This window comes from Ursus americanus, chromosome 10, assembly GCF_024610735.1.
Source record: "Ursus americanus isolate L20-20 chromosome 10, mUrsAme1.1.p, whole genome shotgun sequence".
Lineage (NCBI taxonomy): Eukaryota > Metazoa > Chordata > Mammalia > Carnivora > Ursidae > Ursus > Ursus americanus.
In genome coordinates this window covers 56,913,602-56,932,682 of record NC_142136.1, presented here as the reverse complement: position 1 = coordinate 56,932,682, position 19,081 = coordinate 56,913,602, and the positions used below count along the sequence as shown (strand labels likewise).

The 19,081-nt window shown below is 37.3% G+C and overlaps 1 protein-coding gene and 1 long non-coding RNA gene across 3 annotated transcripts in view; both read right to left on the bottom strand.

The window, feature by feature from the left end:
• The window catches only part of CDADC1 (cytidine and dCMP deaminase domain containing 1), a 55,927-nt gene that overhangs the window by 13,337 nt on the left and 23,509 nt on the right, over positions 1-19,081 (bottom strand). The window contains exons 5-9 of one of the 2 annotated variants that reach the window (XM_045796828.2): positions 15,847-16,416; positions 10,704-10,753; positions 7,113-7,282; positions 5,303-5,492; positions 1,532-1,592 (exon numbers count right to left, since the gene is read on the bottom strand). In XM_045796828.2, coding sequence (XP_045652784.1) covers positions 1,532-1,592; positions 5,303-5,492; positions 7,113-7,282; positions 10,704-10,753; positions 15,847-16,416 — 1,041 coding nt within the window. The remainder of the gene's footprint in view (positions 1-1,531; positions 1,593-5,302; positions 5,493-7,112; positions 7,283-10,703; positions 10,754-15,846; positions 16,417-19,081) is intronic. The other variant, XM_045796829.2, reaches the window with a different exon arrangement.
• LOC148109369 (uncharacterized) lies at positions 10,901-15,840 on the bottom strand. Its single transcript, XR_015725961.1, has 2 exons — positions 14,116-15,840; positions 10,901-13,324 (listed from the first exon to the last, which is right to left on the bottom strand). It is a non-coding gene; the product is annotated as an uncharacterized LOC148109369 (long non-coding RNA).

The following is a 19,081-nucleotide window of genomic DNA, read 5'->3' as shown; positions in this document are numbered from 1 at the left end:
AGGTCAATAATGAAAAAAACATGGCCAGCAAAGCAGAAGCCTTCCTCTTGCCCCCTCCCTATCACAACCTCTCCTTCCAATCTCGGGACTGCTAAGGGCAGTATGTCTTCCTTTCCTTAGTGATCTAGGAACACTAAGTCCTGGATACACGTCCTTTATTGATTGTAAGTGGCGAATAGCTCCTATTCTATGGCTCGCCTTTGTACTCTTTCAATGATATCTTTTGATGACCAGATGTTCTTAATTTTAACATAGATAAATTAATCCATCTCTGTATGGTTAGTGCTCATTGTGTCCTTTCCCGAACAGCAGGGAATTATTAATTGACCCCCTCAAACACTGTTACTGAAAACACATTCTTTAAACAGATCCATATATATTTTTCGTTCTATTTTTTCACCATTTTTCTCTGATTATTTTTTTTCAAAAGATGGAGTGGATAGGTATTTTTTTCCAGACTGCAAATAAAAAATATACTACTTGAATAAATAAAGCTAAATTCAGAACACAAAAAAATCAAGGTATTTACAATAGAAACTATAGAATAGAAATTATTTTCGTAAAGACCTCTTCATTTCCTGATTTTTCAGGGAAATCAAATCATTGTTATTATCAAAAACTTTTTACTTATTATACTAAACTTCCATTTATCTAGAATCCAAGCAGATAGATAACATAGCTTGTATTTAACTATAATACTGTGGGGGTGCCTGGATGGGGAAGTCAGTTGAGCCACGGGTTTCTGCTTGGGTCATGATTACAGGGTCATGAGACTGAGCCCCACGCAGGGCTCTGCACTCAGCACGGAGTTTGCTTAAGACTCTCTCTCCCTCTCCCTCTAGTCCTTCCTCCTTCCTTTCCCCACCACCATGCTCTCTGTCAAATAAATAAATAAATCTCTAAAGATAATACTGTGTAGCAATAACTAATGTTCAAAATTATTTACCCAAGGGATTGCAAGATCTCCCAAGATGACATTACATTAAAAATATCTGTTAATATGCAAATAATAAAACTGTGAAGACTAGTAATTTTATGATAGCTGTGATGACTTTAGTTAGATTATTCAAATAACCAGAGGATTTCCATTCTCTGACCAATCTCTACAAACGTGCTTTTACTCAAATAAAAATGTATACGTCCTCTAATTTGGCCCTCCAGCCCCCTGTATATTAGACACATTTTCCCTTTCCAACTGTCCAACAAGCTTTAGTTTGGTATAGAAGAGCATGGTTGTTTAGTGTCTCACAGAATGACATGTAATTTATATATTCAATTTGTACATGATTATTTGCATTAAACTGCAGATTCTGTAAGACTGACTACAAACCAGCACTTTCCATTGAACCTGGCATATGGTAGATACACAATGTTTGTGAACAAACTGAATGGCGAAAACGCAGCCTTTGAAGAAGGAACGTGCTCTATCTACAACGACAACAGTTCCCAACACCTGAGTATCAAAACTCGCCATGTACCCTTTCTTCTCAACGACAAAGTGAAGCTTAATGAGAGACTTTTAAATACTTACTCTCTTTGCTTTCAGGCTCATTTTGTTCACCAGCGCAAGTTCCTGATGGATTCAGCTGCCACTGCAAAATGGCACAAACCTTTTATATGTGTGCTTAAGAACGATTGAGTAACTAGCATCTCCGCACCCTGCTGCCAAATATCAAAACATTTTTTTAAGGGGCGCTTGGGTAGCGCAGTCATTAAGCGTCTGCCTTCAGCTCAGGGCGTGATCCCGGCGTTCTGGGATCGAGCCCCACATCAGGCTCCTCCGCTGGGAGCCTGCTTCTTCCTCTCCCACTCCCCCTGCTTGTGTTCCCTCTCTCGCTGGCTGTCTCTGTCACATAAATAAATAAAATCTAAAAAAAAAAATTTTTTTTTAAATGTAAGGAAAGAGAGTTAGCGTGTTCATATCAACCCTGAATGACTTCTGGGATCAGAATCAATATTCTTAGACAAGGAAGGAACTTTAAAATCCTTTACCTTCATTTTAGAAGTAAGGAAGTGGAAGACCAGCAAAGCGTAATGACTTGCCCAGGGTTACACACTGAGGGCAGCAAGAGAATGAAAACCTGAGTCTGCCCGTGCTCAACACTATAGAATTTCCGCCATTCCACATCCCATCTCCAGGTCCTACAGCATCTTATAATAGCTACAGAAGGCCTAGATATTAAAGAATGAAAATGTGACCATTATCTTGCCTTTTAATATAGTTCTATCACACCAGAGATCATATCACATCTCCTCTGACTTCAGTTTTCCATTGCAACTATTCAGAAGGAAACAAGGAAGCCTGTGGGTTCTCAGATAGTACCAAGAAGCCTGGAACAGCTGAGAAGAAAAACTGAGTGTACTCAGTACCTCATGGCACAGCTCTTCCTTTCTCACTTGGCTAGAAGTCCCCATCGTCAGAATCTCTAATGACTTGACCAAAAAGGCCTCATCAGGGCACTATCTCTAGAGAGGCACAATTCAGTGTGCAGTACCCGGAGCCTCTTCCATAAGCACCAGTGAGGTCAACAGATCAGCTAGCTAATATCATGATCCTTGGGGGGAATAAGATACCAGACAAACATTTTGGCATGTGTAAAAAAGTCTTGGGAAAGGGAGGACATCTAGGACTGGTTGGTCGCCTATAGAAATGGGATGGTTAGGGCTAGCACCAGGAAATAAAGGATTTATAAGGGGTGGGAAACTGTATATGAACTTAAAAAAAAAAAGCATGTTTCAAAACATGTCAAACCACTAAAATTTATTAATTTGGGCAAGGTAAAAACTAATTACCCTGAATGTATATTTAAGGATAATCATAAAAAGACTGTTTCTAACTGTGAGAAACTTAGAAGCTATTTAGGTGCCTCACAACAGGGGAATAAAAATAAGTCATATTTATAAAATGGAATACTGTTGAATCATTAAACATTATTTTTGAAGAATTATTAATGACACAGAAAATATAGCAACATGTTAACAGCAGTGTCTATGAGTTGTCAGAGAGTATCTGTTCTTTTTTATGTTCCCAGTCCTCTACAATGAGCATATATTACTTTTAAAATAAAAAAAAGTAGTATGACCTAATAGAGAAAAATCTACATGTATTAAATAGAAAAAATTTCTGAATAAATGGACATGGGCCTACACTGGTAAAATCTGTTCTTGAAAATACTGTTGCTTAGCCCTGACCTAGTCTGCAACAATCCCACAGAACAGAACTGATTATCTCAAGGTATATGGTAACACCTCAAAGAGAAAAGTAAAACTTTTTCAAACAAAATTAATTTCAATTTGCTTTAATCTTAAAAATATCATTTTTGGGGGGGTGCCTGGGTGGCTCAGTCAGTTAAATGTCTACCTTCGGTTCAGGTCATGATCCCAGGGTCCTGGGATCGAGCCCCGCATCGGGCTCCTTGCTCAGCGAGAGCCTGCTTCTCCCTCGCCCTCTGCCTGCTGCTCCCTCTGCTTGTACTCTGTCAAGTAAATAAATAAAATCTTTAAAAAATATACCACTTTTTGGACACTCCTATACTTTGGACAGGTCTTGGCCCAACTCTGCTCAGGGGACTTACTCCCTCTGTTTCTGTCACCGTATCTCCCCTTCTTCTGATCTCTTCATGCTCTTTACAGTGGCAAAGCTACTCAACTCCACCAGTAAGCAGCATATCTCAGAATTCACTTAATCTGTCGGTCACAGTCCTGAAGAGCAAGATCATTCAATCTTTACGGACAGAAAGTGAAAAACCTATTTTTTCCCACTCCTCAGGAAGAATGAAGACACAGAAAACAAACATACAGAACTGGAGGTTTCCCTTTGACTAGCTGGGTGTAAGCTTCTGTTCACTTTTACAAAAGAGGCACCTCTCTCCGCTCTCCTTTCTTTCAGGGCCCTCTTTTTCTTTTAAAAATCATGATAAACTTTAAGTAAAACTGGAAATAAAAAAACAAAAATAAATGACAAAAATAGAAAGGGTGAATATTTATGATACTTCACACACACAGAAACTAGACAATACGCTTTATGGTTTTAAACTTTTAAACGTAAGTTATAAATGTAAATATATAAGTGTATGTATACGTATACAGAGAGAGTTTAAAAAATATCTTTTTGGTGCCTGATATGTTCCAGCCACTCTGGACTCAAAACAGGAATGTAAACCGGAATTTTTTTTTTTAATTTATTTATTTATTTTGGAGAGAGAGAGAGAACAGGTGGGGAGGGACAGAGGGAGAGAATCGCAGATTCCCGGCTGAGGGCAGACCCCATAATGGGGCTCAATCTCACGACCCTGAGATCATGACCTGAGCCAAAATCAAGAGTCGGTCGCTTAACCAACTGAGCCACCCAGGCACCCCTGTAAACTTGAAATTTATAAACGTTATATTATATGCCTTTTATACCCACTGCAAATTCTTGTATATAAGTGTTACATTAAATGCCAGAGTTATTATTAAAAAGCAGCATATGATTCTGGGCAGGATCCTTTTTCTCTGTAGAACACTGGGACAACTGGTGAACTTTGACTGGCACCTATGGATTAAATGGCAGTAATGTATCCATGATAATTTCTTGAATTCTGTGGCTGTATTATGGTTTTGTAGGAAAAGCTACTGCTTGAGGAAATACATAATAAACTATTTGAGAGTGATCTGGCTATCATGTCAACAAGCTACTCTCAAAGGTTTCTGGGGAAAAAAGTTCTTTGTAGCATCTTTGTAACTTTTCTGTAGGTTTGAGGTTTTTTCTAAAAAGAAGTTTTTTAAAAACCTACATAGTGAAATAGTTAAAGGTCTAAGTTTTCCATGAACTATCTCAGTTCTTTTTTTGAAATATAAAATATTAAATCCCTTCTTTTTCTGATTTTTCCCATGAGAAATATGTGTCGTGAGTGCACGTGTGCACGTGTGTGTGTGTGTGTGTGTGTGTGTGTGTGTGTGTTCCTGTCTTTTGGGTAATCCTAAACTATTTTCACCTCTATTTACCACCCAAACCAGAAGGGCGAGGGAAGAGGTGGGTCAGGGATTTTTTTGTTGTTGTGTTAGCCACCAGATGGCACCAAAGGGACCATTAATTCAAGATCTGTAAGGTCAAGAATATGCAACTCTAGAATTCATTAACACAAAGATTTTAAGCTGAACATTTGTAATTAGGTGAGTGCTTACACATAAAAATAAACTCAGTGATAATAGTTTATTGGAACTCTTTAAAAAAGTGTGGGAATCACTAATATAAAATATTCAGCAAGGTACCTAACAATATAATAGAAAGTATACTTGAAAAAAATGTGTATCTACTTACTGTAAATTTGCTAACACCCTCAAGTTCCCCAAATCTCATGTAAGAGATGTCTGCCTTCTTTTTTCCAACATCTACATCCCCGGCATAGATCTGTTTTATGCCTGCACCTTTAATTAGAGGTACACACTCATCACATGGGCACTTTGTGACAAAAATCATACTTCTTTCTTCTGGTTTTATTTCTTGACACCTACAAAAAATTTATAAATATTAGAAAGGTAGCTTCCAAAAGGGGAGTTATACTTAAGGAAATCCTTAAATACTAAAATTGAGTGATTTTTAAACAGATTTACGTTATAAACAATAATAAACTTTAATCTTGCCGAATCAGTGAATGTACAAAATATATAAACTCATAAAATGTTAATATATAATCTGAACATGACGATCATTATAATTAAAATTCATTTATTTATTCTAAGCAATTGGTAAGATGTTCGGTATTAGATTATAAATAAAAATGGGAAAAGACAGACACTGAAAGAGAGAGGGAGGGAAGGAGAGCAAGAACAATGCTTTCTACTTTAAGAGCTTTGTAATGCCACAGTTAGGGGCTAGAACTAACATCCTCCTTATGAGTTTACCATGAGAGAGTAGACATTAGCTCATCATAGGAGCCCCAAATCTGACCCTTATCTAGTACCTACTGGATATTTAATAAATGCTTGTTAAATTGATAAATTAATAATAAAATTCTGCTTTGAGTTACAGTTCCTTTACCTCCCCCCTGAGACAGGATACTTTACTTCAACAAACATTTGGCTTTGACAGATTCATGCCTCCATACAAACGAAGCAAGTAAATCTGTAACGAAGAGCACAAGGACCAGAAGAGAGGAATTGTTTGCTGGGGGAGTTCAAGACTAAGGAATGCTCTCATCTGAGGCTACAGGGGTGGCATTGCTGGTTCTGTGGTTTCCACTGCTCTCAGTCAGCTATCTTACACCACGGCCAGCCTTCCAGATCCATCTCCCTTGTTCAGACTCATTCTCTTTGCCTAGACCCAGGCAACAGAATTTTATGCATCTGGTCTATTTAAACAATATGCCTACACGGTGGTCTTGAAGCATCTGGTGCTATTCCCGAAGCAAGAATGGCTTCCCTTCAAGTAAGCATCTCTAATTGCTACAATCCTACTAGGCCTTCAAACCTCAGCTCAAATGCCCGTTCCTCCTTATAGCCCTCCCCTCTCGCTCCCCCTCCATCCGCAGAAGTCCCTGAATTTCCAGGACTTTGTGTTGGCCTTTCCCAGAGAACCCATCATCTTAGCTTGACTGCTCCTCAAGGACAAAAGCCATGTCTTAGTTTTGAATCCCCTCAGATCACTCCCTTAACGGTGAAGGCTGAGAGATGTTTGTGGAAATGATCTAGATTAATATCAGAAGGGAGGTAATGCCAGTTACAATCCCCGACAAAACCATGTTAAAGCAATTTGGTTCATAATAAAATCTATATATTCATAAGTATATGTGCTCTAGATTTAGAAAATAAAGGACATCTTACAATTCGGAAATATGGAAGACCCTAATGACAATCTTCAAGCAGTTTTATATTGCAGACAAGGAAGACAAGAAAAAAAAAATGGGCTCATTCAACAAATTTGAAGGCCTGGAGGACCTCTGACAATGGCCTCAGGTCAGGCAGCAAACACCAGATGTAACCAAAATTATACTTCTGAAAAGAACATTTCTTAGAATTTAAAAAAAAAAAAGGAAATAAATTAAGCTAAAAGAAAACTAATTTCAACTAACCCTTGCCAGGGTTTAACTTTGCTAGGTTTTCAAGAAAAGACATGCAAAAGAATTTCATACCTAAATGTCAAGGCATTCTGCTCCGCATGTACAATGTATCTGAATTTCCTTATTTCTCTGTCTTTCTGTTTGTCATCCATGTGTGGGAAGTCAGCATACTCGGATCCAACGGGAAAAGCATTGTAACCGCATCCTATGAAGTACATCGCGCCTGTTCCATCACAACTTCTCTGTGATAGTGAGCAAACCAACAAAGGTGAGCTGTCAACATTCTAAAAAAAGGCACCTGGCAGTGTATTTTAAAGCCTCGTATCACACTGTATATAACGAATTCTATTTTCCATGACCAAAAGACAAACAAACAAACAAACAAAAAACAATCTTACATCCTCCTACTGCAGTATGGTCTTGTCCAAGCTAAATTTCAAGAAGGCTGATCATTTCTAATATATAATCTCAAGTCCTTGGTTTTAGTTGTTAATTAAACACTAGCTTGTTTAATTCACAAATTATTTCACTTGATTCAGACATTTCTCCCCAAATAGGTTATAAGATCCTAGAGAATAGAAACCATGTTTTATGCCTCTCTTCTGTGCCTTAAAGTACACCTGTTAGAGTGTTCCATACATAACAGGTCCTCAGTAAGTAATTGTTGATTTCGTATATGCTGTTCTACTGGTTAACAAGTCAGAAATTCTAAAAACATTTTGAACAGTTTCTACTGTTGAACTAAAAATATGCTATTGTGATACAGTTGAAAAATAAAAAAAAATGTGCTTTCCTTTTTAAAAAATTTTTAAAAGATTTTATTTACTTATTTGAGAGAGATACAGAGAGTGAGAGAGCGTGAGCATGAGCGGGGGTAGGAGCAGTGGGAGAAGGAAAAGCAGACACCCTGCTGAGCAAGGAGCCAGATGTGGGCTCGATCTCAGGACCCTGGGATCATGACCCAAGCTGACACCCAACCGACTGAGCCACCCATGTGCCCCCCCTTCCAAAAATGTACTTTCCTTTAATCTTCATATTTATTGAGCCTCTACTGTGCATATATATATATATATGTTATATACATATAATATATATATTTATAATGGAACCTTTTACTTAAGTGGCTCTTTTTTATTTCTCACAGTCATTGGCATATTACATATAATATGAATGCTTTATCAGTTACTAGAGTGAAATATTTTACAAATCATAGGTGTTTATAATAATTTGGAATATGGTATAAATCTCAGTAAATTTCAATATATTATAACTATTCATGTGATAGTTTCAACAGACTCATTAGTATGGCAGCTTGATAAAAATCATTGTTATGATGAGCCAACAAAAGCTTACAAGTAAAATGTTATGTCACTAGTAATAATAATAAATTATTCTTGAGCGTTTACTACATGTCAAACATCATGCTGAGTTTTATATGTATTATTTCATTTAATCAACCCTCACAACAACCTATTTGATAGTAGTACTATTAGTTTTTCCATTTTATGGATAAGGAAACAGAGGCCCAGAGAGATTAAACTTATCTAGGGTCACAATGCTAGCAATTCAATAGCCAGAATTGAAGCCCAGGTTACTGGACTCCAAACCCATGTCTTTCCACTTTACCATGCTACCCACTGTAGATAGCTTGACTGGAAACTTAAATTCTTACCAGCACTTGAGAACAAGATGTCAAGCCAAAGGCTGCTGGGCATTCATATAAACACAAATGAGAGTTCCAACCATAGGCCAGGCACTGTGCTAGGTGCCAGGAATACAGCTGTAAACAAGACAGAGAATCCTTGCCCTCATGAACCTTATAATCTGGAGATAAGACATTGTGCACATAATTTCAACTGTGATGAGTGTCAGAAAAAAGTTGCACAGAATGCTATGGGAGTTTTTGGTGGAGGAACCTATTCTGATAGGTAGTAATAGCTGGGGTAGAGATGAGTCAAGAGATCTTTTGAAGGTAGAATTCACAGCACTCGGTGATTGATTATATGTGTGTAGTAACAGGGAACGGCATGGTGACCACTGATGAAGGAATAGGTTAGCAGAGAAGATACGAGATTGTTGGCTAGGTTGTACTTGAGGCAATTATGATACATCCAGGGAAATAGTCAAATTACTTGATATAAAGTCTAGTGAGGCAAAACCTAGGCTCCTTACTCATCTTTGAGTCAGCCTTATAGTTACTAAGTGTCTCTTGATTCCATGCCCTTCCAACCCACCCCCACAACTCCAAGTCCTCATACACCTCCGTTTTATTAACTCCCTATTTGCTGTGCAGCCCCACTTCATTCCCCTTACAATGTAAATCTGATCAAATCATTTTCCCCTTAAAATATTCTTGGATTGCGCTGTCCAATACAGGAGCCACTGGCCACACGTGATTAGTCTGAATTGAGAGGTGCTGTGTGTGTAAACTACACATAGGATATGGAGAGTTAATACTCCCCCAAAATGCAGAATATTTTATCAATAGCTTTTATATTGATTACATGCTGAAATAATATTTCTGGACATTTGAGTAAATAAAATATATTCTTAAAATTAATTCACCTGTTTCTTTTTATTTTTTTAATGTGGCTCCTAGAAAATTTAAAATTATGTGTGTGACTTGCCTTTTATTTCTACTGGTTGGCACTAGAGTATCCCACTGTTGAAAAGATAAAGTCCAAACTCTTTACGTGGCATACAACTGTCTTCATGGGCCAGTCTGATGCTTTGCCATTCTGCTCTAGAGCATATTACAGTACGCATAGTACAGCACATACCGTACACCAAATCGCTTGAATTTTCCCACATTCTCTCTCGCACCCTCTACCTCTGCATGTTATCGTCCCAGTCATACTAATTTACTCTGCCTGATGCCTTCCTACGCATTCTTCCAGTCTAATAAATAGCACCTTACCTCCTCCAAGAATATTTTATTCATTTCTCCAAGCAGCACAGAGATTCCTCCTCCATCCTTTCCCAGTGTCATGTTATAATTATAGTTATATACCAGTCTCTTTTTTGTTCCCCTGTCTCCACGAATAGACTATTTATGGCCAGCAAGGGCAGAAAAAGTAGTCTTTAACTCCCCACTGTTCACTGTGGCGCAGTGCCTACCCTGTGGAAAATGTTTAATAAATGCTTGTTAAATGAATGAACCTACCTAGACAAGTGTTGAGGGAATGAGCAAATGTTCACAGAATTTAGTAAGTGCACCAATACAAAATATTACCCCAACGGGTCAATAAAATGTAATGCACTTAAGATCAAATTATGTTTAGGGGCGCCTGGGTGGCTCAGTCGTTAAGCATCTGCCTTTGGCGCAGGTCATGATCCCAGGGTCCTGGGATCAAGCCCTGCATCGGGCTCCCTGCTTCTCCCTCTCCCACTCCCCCTGCTCATGTTCCCTCTTTCGTTGTCTCTCTCTCTGTCAAATAAATAAATAAAATCTTAAAAAAAAAAATCAAACTATGTTTAAACAAAATCAAGGTTAAATGTTTACAAAGAATTATTTTCAGGGGTGCCTGGCTGGCTCAGTTGGAAGAGCACATGACTCTCAACCTTTGGGTCATGAGTTTGAGCCCCACATTGGGCGTAGAAATTTCTTAAGTAAATGAAAACTAAAAAAAAAAAAAAAAAAAAAAGAATTATTTTCATACTTACAGATTTTCCTTCTGCCCAAATGACTGCTCCAACTCCAGTTTTATGATCCTCTGAAAGATAAATGTCATTTAACTCAGTGAAGATCAATAATTTGTTAGTTTCAGAAATACATATACCCAAAAATGCATATTATTGAAACATAATTCATAATGCAGCAACAGTCCTTGACATCTTCACTAATTATAGAAACAAATACGTTTGCACTTCTAAATAGATTTATTTAGTAAAAATTTACCACTCAAATAAATACATTTAAGCATGGAATATGGAAGTAGGTACTAAATGACTAGACAGCATCACTACCAACCTAGTCACACATGATCTATATCCAGAGCTCATTAAAATGGCAGTGCCCACAGTCAGGTCACTTCAAAGCTGTAACCAGAACGGAGTGTAATTTTATAGATTCTCCAAGTCAGCTTCTAAAAGACTATTTCTAACAGATGACGAAGTTGATTTAAAAAGAAATTTCTGAACTAATGGATTTAATGTAACAATAATTCACAACACTCAAATCTGTCTTCTACCATCTTTTTATACTCTAATCATGGAAAATGCACTTTGTGGAAATGTTTTTGCTAGGAAAAAAGTTCAAAATTATAATACAAACAAAAATAGGTTTTTATGGGCTTTCGTATACATATACATGAAGGCCCTTTCCCTGTTCAGCGTTTACCTGAAGGGGAAAAGAATGCCAACTTAGTGAACGGTGCTCATTTCTGAATCAAGTGGCAGAAGTTATAAACACGAAATTATAATTTCCCTGCAGAACCCAAAACCTCTGCAACAAATAAAGCCGTATTTCTTAAAACCATTAATCTGAAACAGAAAGCTTCAGAAAACCAAAATAGAAATTCTGCATATCAAGGATTGACTTTTCCTTTCTACTAATACAAGGGTAAGTTTCAAATTTCTAAGACAATTATACACTAATTATGAAAACATAGTACTTACTGAAATCTTAATAAGGGACTGGCGTAGTTAAGTAGGTACACTTACACAGAGGCAGTACCAATCATCTCTGAACTTACCCTAGGGCATTTGCATATTGGTAAGGATTAAATGAAACTGCAGTCTCACCCTACAATTTCCTAAAAGTTAATCCCCTCAATGATAATTCTGTCCTACCTAGGCATTAAAAACAAGTTTGCCTTATAAAGAAGTTAATTTTAGAAGTTATGATAACATAATGAAATCCCCCATCTTCGGTTCAAGTAAGCTTGAGTTTTCAAAATGATATCACAAAGCATCTGTGTAATTTATTTGAAGCATTTTTTTACCCATCATCTCATTTTTATCCTAAAGGTAAAGCAGGCATTTCCTTTTCTAGATGAGAAAACAGGCAAAGAAATGCAGTGACTAAAACGTAGCCCTCCAGACAAAATCCCCCCTCCCTTTGATGTTAAGAATTTCATCAAAGATTTCCCTTTATCAAATGCCCAAGTAGACAGTGGTGAGGGAGGTCCCCGTATTGATGAAATTTATAGTCCGATGTGGGAGGGAGACAGGAGGAAGCAAACACAGAAGCACCTGTGTGCTGTGCTAGGAAGGAAATGAGGAATGGAGGGTATGGGAAGGCTTGTTCTAGAGTGGAGATTCATGAAAGAGATTTTGGTGTAAACAAAATTTTGTTCCTTCCAAGACCTTCAGGACATAACATGAGGGGAAAAGAACACAATTATGGCTTTACGCTCATTTCTAAGGCAAGTGGCAGATGTTATAAAGATAAGATTGTATTTGCCTGAAAAACCAAAACCTTTAAGTAAAATTATTCTTAATACATGCATAAACCTGAAACAAAAAAATGAGACTGAAATAGAAACAGAAATAGAAATTCTATTCGATTCATTCTATTTTTTCCTACCAGCGACACAAGTATGTTTCATGTCACGTTTTTTTAGTCTCAGGAGCAACTTTTTCTGTGTCAGTCTGGGGACTGACTAAACACTGTCAGGAGGGGAAAATGTGATTTTCCATCAGTATGCAGCTCTACTGCCTAGCTAAGTTTAGTTACGCCAACAGAATATTCTTTATTATGTCTTTTAAAATCAGAATCAAATGTCATCCATATTAGATGGACTAGATTTCACACAGCTCCAAGGTTGGATGACAGATGAGGTAGTTTCTCAAGAATCTTTTCATCCGCAATTTTCATAGAAATTGCTCCCCATGATCTGCTCATTCACAAGGTTTTCTCTGTATACCTTTGAAGGAAAGGTCAGCTTGTAATCACTGAGCCAAATTCCTGAGACTCTGATCACTGAAAGTCAGAGAACTCTTTATCCCATGGTTCTGGAACACAGGTGTGGTTATTCAGCTCCTGATTCTGTGGTCATGTCAGTTTGTCTGAGTGTGGTCCATAGCCCACTTCGTCAGAATCCCTGGATGCTTGTTAAAAGGGAGGCCTCCTGGCTCCCATGAAAATCTCCTGAAGCAGCCTCTCCAAAGGAGTCAGGCAGGGCTCAGGAGCCCGTGTTTCATGAGCATCCCCTCTGATTCATAGGCATATTTCAAGTTATGATTTGAAACAGTTAACTTTCTTGGCTACTCCAACTTGCATTCATCATCAATGTCGTGGTTTAGGAGGAAGGCATAGTCCTCAGCTTTGGAAAACACTAAGTCTAAGGGAAAGGAGGATCCAAAAAAAGATAAAAGATCACACTTGAGCCAGATAAATAAGATGCAATGCCCTCCTCTCCCCCCCACCAGAGTCTAAATGAACATTGTCACTTTTTTGCTACCTCGAAATGTCCTTTAATGACTTCTCCCTGGGTCCTATTTATTCATCATTCAAAAAGCAATTATTAGGCACCTACTTCTTAGTTACTTTAAGAATTCTGTTGTTAGAGGTTTTGGAATTCATTTTACTCATATGTATATTTTTAAATAAAATGGATTAATGAAATGGTGTCTTCACCTCTAGAGTGAAATAAAGTTGTCAAAGCAAACTGAACAGAGTGAAATTAAAAGTCTGAGTTATTAGGGAGCACATGCTATCATCGGAATATCTACCTTGCTGGATTGTCCTCAGTGTTAAATGAGATACAAATATAAATTGCCTGGCTCTGTGCCTGATACATTCTAGGCATTCAATAAATTGTTATTGTTATAATTTATCACCAATGAAGAATACAGGTCCAGAATTCCTTATCAATCCCTTATATCAAGTGTTTTCTGGGACAGCTTGACGTACTTATTTTGTGGCCACCCCTGACCAAATATTTAGTGCAAATATTCATACATTTTACTCCATATGTATGTGCTTGATTACAATGTACTGCCTTAGGCCCCCCCGGAGTACTGTGTAATATACAATATATGTAGCCATGTTACCTTTCTAAAATCTGAAAAATTCTGGACTCCTTTTCATCTGGCTCCAAGAATTTTGGATAAGGGATTGTGAACCATTTACCTTTGGATATAAAATGAATTCCTTTATCCATTCAACACACTGTGCTTAGCACTAAGGAAAAACTGATGATGAACACATGGTTCTCTTCCTTGGAAGAGCTGACAGTTGAGCGGAGTGCATACCAGACAGTTGCATCCTATTCAAGATTTGGGTTCTAGGCAAAAAGTCATACACAATCAACAAATTAACCTTGAAAAATCTTTTAAGTTATCCATCAAGTGCAAAAGCACAACTTTATGTACAAAACTCCGCACAGAAAGAGTGGATAACTTTATAATTAGAGTATCCTATAAAGAACACAGATGCAGATTCGTAGCTATACCTTGCCACATCTTTAAACACTGGAATCATACCTGGTATGATTCTCCCAAGAGAAGCAGGAGGTACTGAGATCGAGTAAAAGAACAGCACGTTCCTATCTCACTCTGGCATCAGTTGAATTCTTACTAGCAAAGGGAAATTGGTGAATTATAGCTGTAACAGCTATTCCCATTTATGTTTCTGTCCTTCCAGAATGGTTAGAGAAAAATTCTTTATAAAACTGGTTTTGGCCAAGACACTAATGCATAGCCCGTGATGCAACACAATTACATTAAATCAGATTTTTACACAACAGTTATTTGGAGTCATATAGGTTACACCTGTAGTAGAACCAAATTCTTTAGTAAGAATTGAGTGAATATTAACCCTGCTGAACATCAGAATCCCTTGCAGAACTTTAAAAATTCATAGGCCTAGGCCACATTCTTACGGACTTAGTTCAGTGGGTCTGGGTTGGAATTTAAGCATTTGTACTTTTAATAAAAGTTTTAATGGTGATTCTGATATGCTGTCAGTTGAGAATTTACATTCTACTCAAAGTACTTTGATTGTGGTCTTTGTTTAGAATATATCGCAGACCAGTGGCATTTGTATGGACCTCTTCTTAAGATTTTCTTTCTTATCCTTCTTTCTTGGAAAAAGCTAAAAAAAATCCTCCGTTCACCAAATCTTACTCTACTGCTCCTCCTGCCTATATCCCCCCCCCTTATTTCAAAGTTGCATTTAAAAAAGTGATTATGACTCTACTTTGAAAAATCTTATGTCTGGTAAGATGGGAAAACACTGTTCTATAATTGGAAATACAGACGCCATCTTTCATCACAATAAAGAACATTCCCAAGTAACATTTTCCTTTTTCACATATACATTCATGCACAACTTAATAAAGTAAAAACGTTTGATTTCTCAACTTGCTGATTAAAGACATACCAGCAACTGGAAGAATTTGTCAATCAATATTCCTTTACTTTAATTCTGTTAGTTATTTTGAATTCATATTTTTATTATAAAGATTTTAAAAGTTTTATTAAATACTGAATACATACAAAATATTGAAGAGTTAACTAAAAATTAACGATTTTGCTTCTCTCTCCTTTCTCTTTTTGTCCCATCTCTAGCGGAGGGCTCAATGATCAACAAGATGACAAAAGCAGGAAGCAGAAGGATCTGGATATCAGGCCCTGATTTATAAAAGTAGCACTGAATACAAGGCTACAGGAATCCTAATACTGCTTTAAGAGTTGTCTACTCAAGGGTCTCACTAACTTCTACACCATATTATTACCAGCAAAACTTTAGTATCTAAGAGTAAATGAACTCTACGATAGATGACATGAATACCATTTTACTTCTGAAACAAATACAACCCAGTTAGTCAGCCCCAATGAAAGCACTAAGCATATAACTCACCAGTTCGATATGCCAATAACCTGGCCTGAACCATGCAGTGCCTTGCAATTTCTTGTGGCAAACTTTGATTGTGAATTTCATTAATCTGTTCGGTATTACCACAATAAAATCCGTAGTGCTTAAAGTTGGGCACACTGGAAGCTACTGTGGCCAAGAGAAGGATAAGGTCTTTCATGTTTTGCCTTAGATTGCTAAAGTATGGATTTTCACATAGGTTCTCCAAGCCTATAGTCATCAGTATTTGCTTATGCATTTCTTCATTTGAAACCAAAAATAACATTTCATATTCTTTTATTCTTTCTTGTTTACATTCAGAATAAAAGTCAACGTTAGCATCCGGCAGTGTTTTTGCAATTTTTTGAATAAAGTCACATTTGTAAGAAGTCTCCTCTACAAACTGCACCATATAACACACCAAAGGCTGAAGTAAGACACACACATGGGCCCGACTGTTTGACTTCAATCTTTCCACTGCTTTGGCATCTAACTTGGCGTCTTCAGAACTAGAAGCCTCAGTAAGCAAACTTATTTCTGGATCAGCAGGCCAGTATGAAATTCGGTTAACTCCAGCTGAAATACAAAACATGAAAGGCAGTTATCAGACACATGTTGAAATTAAGGGTTTTCTTGATAAATCCACCTTATCATTGTGGTAGATCCAGAGGTCCTAATATGATAAATGTCTATTATGAAATTAACCATACTATAGCCCAAGGGTTGGCAAACTATGGCCCACAGGCCAAATCTGTCCCATTGCCTGTTTTTTTTTCCCCCAGCTTGCAGGTTAAGAATGGATTTTATAGTCTTAAATAGTTGGAAAAATCAAAAGAACAGCATTTTGTGACGCAAGAAAATTTTATGAAATTCAAATTTCAGTGTCTATAAATAAAGTTTTATTGGCACACAGACTCACCCATTCAATGACACACAGTCTCTGGTTGCTTTTGCACTACAAAGGAGTAGTGGAGCTGAGTACCCGTACAGACACCATTTGGCTTGCAAAGCCTAAAATATTTGCTATCTAGCTCTTTATGGGAAAAGATGGCTGATCCCTAACCAAGCTCATGGAAGATATTTGTAGAATCACTGGCTTTGCTCAGTGTGGTCCCAAAGCCCGGTGCCAGGACTATATACCAGAGTCTTACAAGTAATCAAATGGCTGCTTTGAGAAATATCATAGCCAACAACTGATATTGTCAAGAGTTTTGTATTTGAAATAAACAATTCATCCATACATTAAAAATACACCTATGCTCTGAAATCTTCCTCTGGGAAGCTATTCTAAAAAAAAAAAAAAGGATGCATGCATATATTTACTGAAGCACTGTTTAAAACAGTAAAAATATAGGGGTGTCTGGGTGACTCAGTCAGTTAAGTGTCTGCCTTGGGCTGAGGTCATGATCCTGGGGTCCTCGGATTGAGCCCCCATGTTGGGCTCCCTGCTCAGCAGGGAGTCTGCTTCTCCCTCTTCCCCTTCCCCCAGCTCATACTCTCTCTCTCAAATAAATAAACAAATAAATAAATAAAAATAAAACCGTAAACATAGAGAAATAACCAAAATGGCCAAAACAATGTGAGGACAGCAGTGCATGTGTGTGTGTTGGGGGGTGGGGAGCAATATTTTTTTTTAAGCCCACAAAATTAAAGACAAAACAATAAACTAGAATTTTCAATTAACGTGACAGGTTAGTAATTTTTAATATACAGAAAAGATTTTAATTCATTAACAGCACATATGAATTGACAAGAACAACAGGCCTCAAGACAGACAAAACAAGATGATAAGACAATTTATAAAAGAGAAAAACCAGATAACAAACAGATGCAAAAAATATTTTGTATTCGAGAGGGAACAATGAGATGCTTTATATAGGGTTAAGCACCCAAATGTTCATCAATTAATTAGTGTTTTACAAAGAGACCCCTTTGCTAGTATCTCACGCAATTTCAGCTAGGAGAGATTTTTATGATTGTGCCCAGAAGGGAAAAGACAGATGGCCCACAGGGTGTCCTGCATTCAAAGTAACAGATGAATTAAAAAGTCTTAGTTGAACAAATGCACATTTCTATCTCCTCCCTGCTCCTCCTGACTCTTACTGTAGCGTGCGTTATAAATCAGTTTTGAAGGCCTCAGAGCTGGTATCAGAACGCTTCCTCTGGCTGCATTTCACCTTCCCTCTGTTGGCGTTCTCACAGTTCATTTCCTACTCAGTGGTGACAGTCAATATTTCATCTAAGCATGTGCCTTGCTTCTAGCAATCTTGATTTAAGGAGAAGAGGGGATGACTAGTCTTTGAACAAATGTTCACGTACCAATGGCAAATGCTACAGCAGGGGTTTTCAAATCTTTTGGTTTCAGATCCCGTTATACTCTTAAAAATTAATGAGAACCCCAAAGAGCTCTGTTTATGTAGATTATAACTACTGATATTTACTGTATTAGAAACTTAAAACAAATTTCAAGAAAGATTTATTAATTCATTAAAAATAACAGAAGAGGGGCGCCTGGGTGGCACAGCGGTTAAGCGTCTGCCTTCGGCTCAGGGCGTGATCCCGGCGCGATCCCAGGCTCCTCCGCTATGAGCCTGCTTCTTCCTCTCCCACTCCCCCTGCTTGTGTTCCCTCTCTCGCTGGCTGTCTCTATCTCTGTCGAATAAATAAATAAAAAATCTTGAAAAAAAAAAAAAGACTATACAATGTTGCTTTTTAAAAAAAATAAAAATAAAAATAAATTTTAAAAAATAACAAAAGAGAACCTACTATACATTAATATAAATAACACAGTTTAGTAAAAAATAGCTGTATTTTCCAAAACAGCAATGAAAACTAGTTGAGAAGAATGGCATTGTTTTATTACAAATCTCTTTATTATCTGGCTTAATAGAAGACAGCTGGATTCTCAAATTTGCTCCTGCTTTCAATCTGTTGTGATAGCTTGTTTTCATTGAAGTATATGAAAAGTATCCAGCCTCACACACATGTATAGTTGAAAAAGGAGTATTTTTAACAGACATTTCAGATAACTGAGTATTTTTCTTTGATACTACATAAAAATTTGACGAGGGATAATTTCTTAAAAGTTAGTTACAATGTGGAATCTGAAATATATCAACAAACTTTTTGTACAATTATGTTAAAGTCCATTGGTTTACTGTGCACTCAGAATGGCTCTTTCACTCATGCATGATTTTGTAGCATCACATGTTGGTCTTTTGGAAAATACTGGTTTACCAAT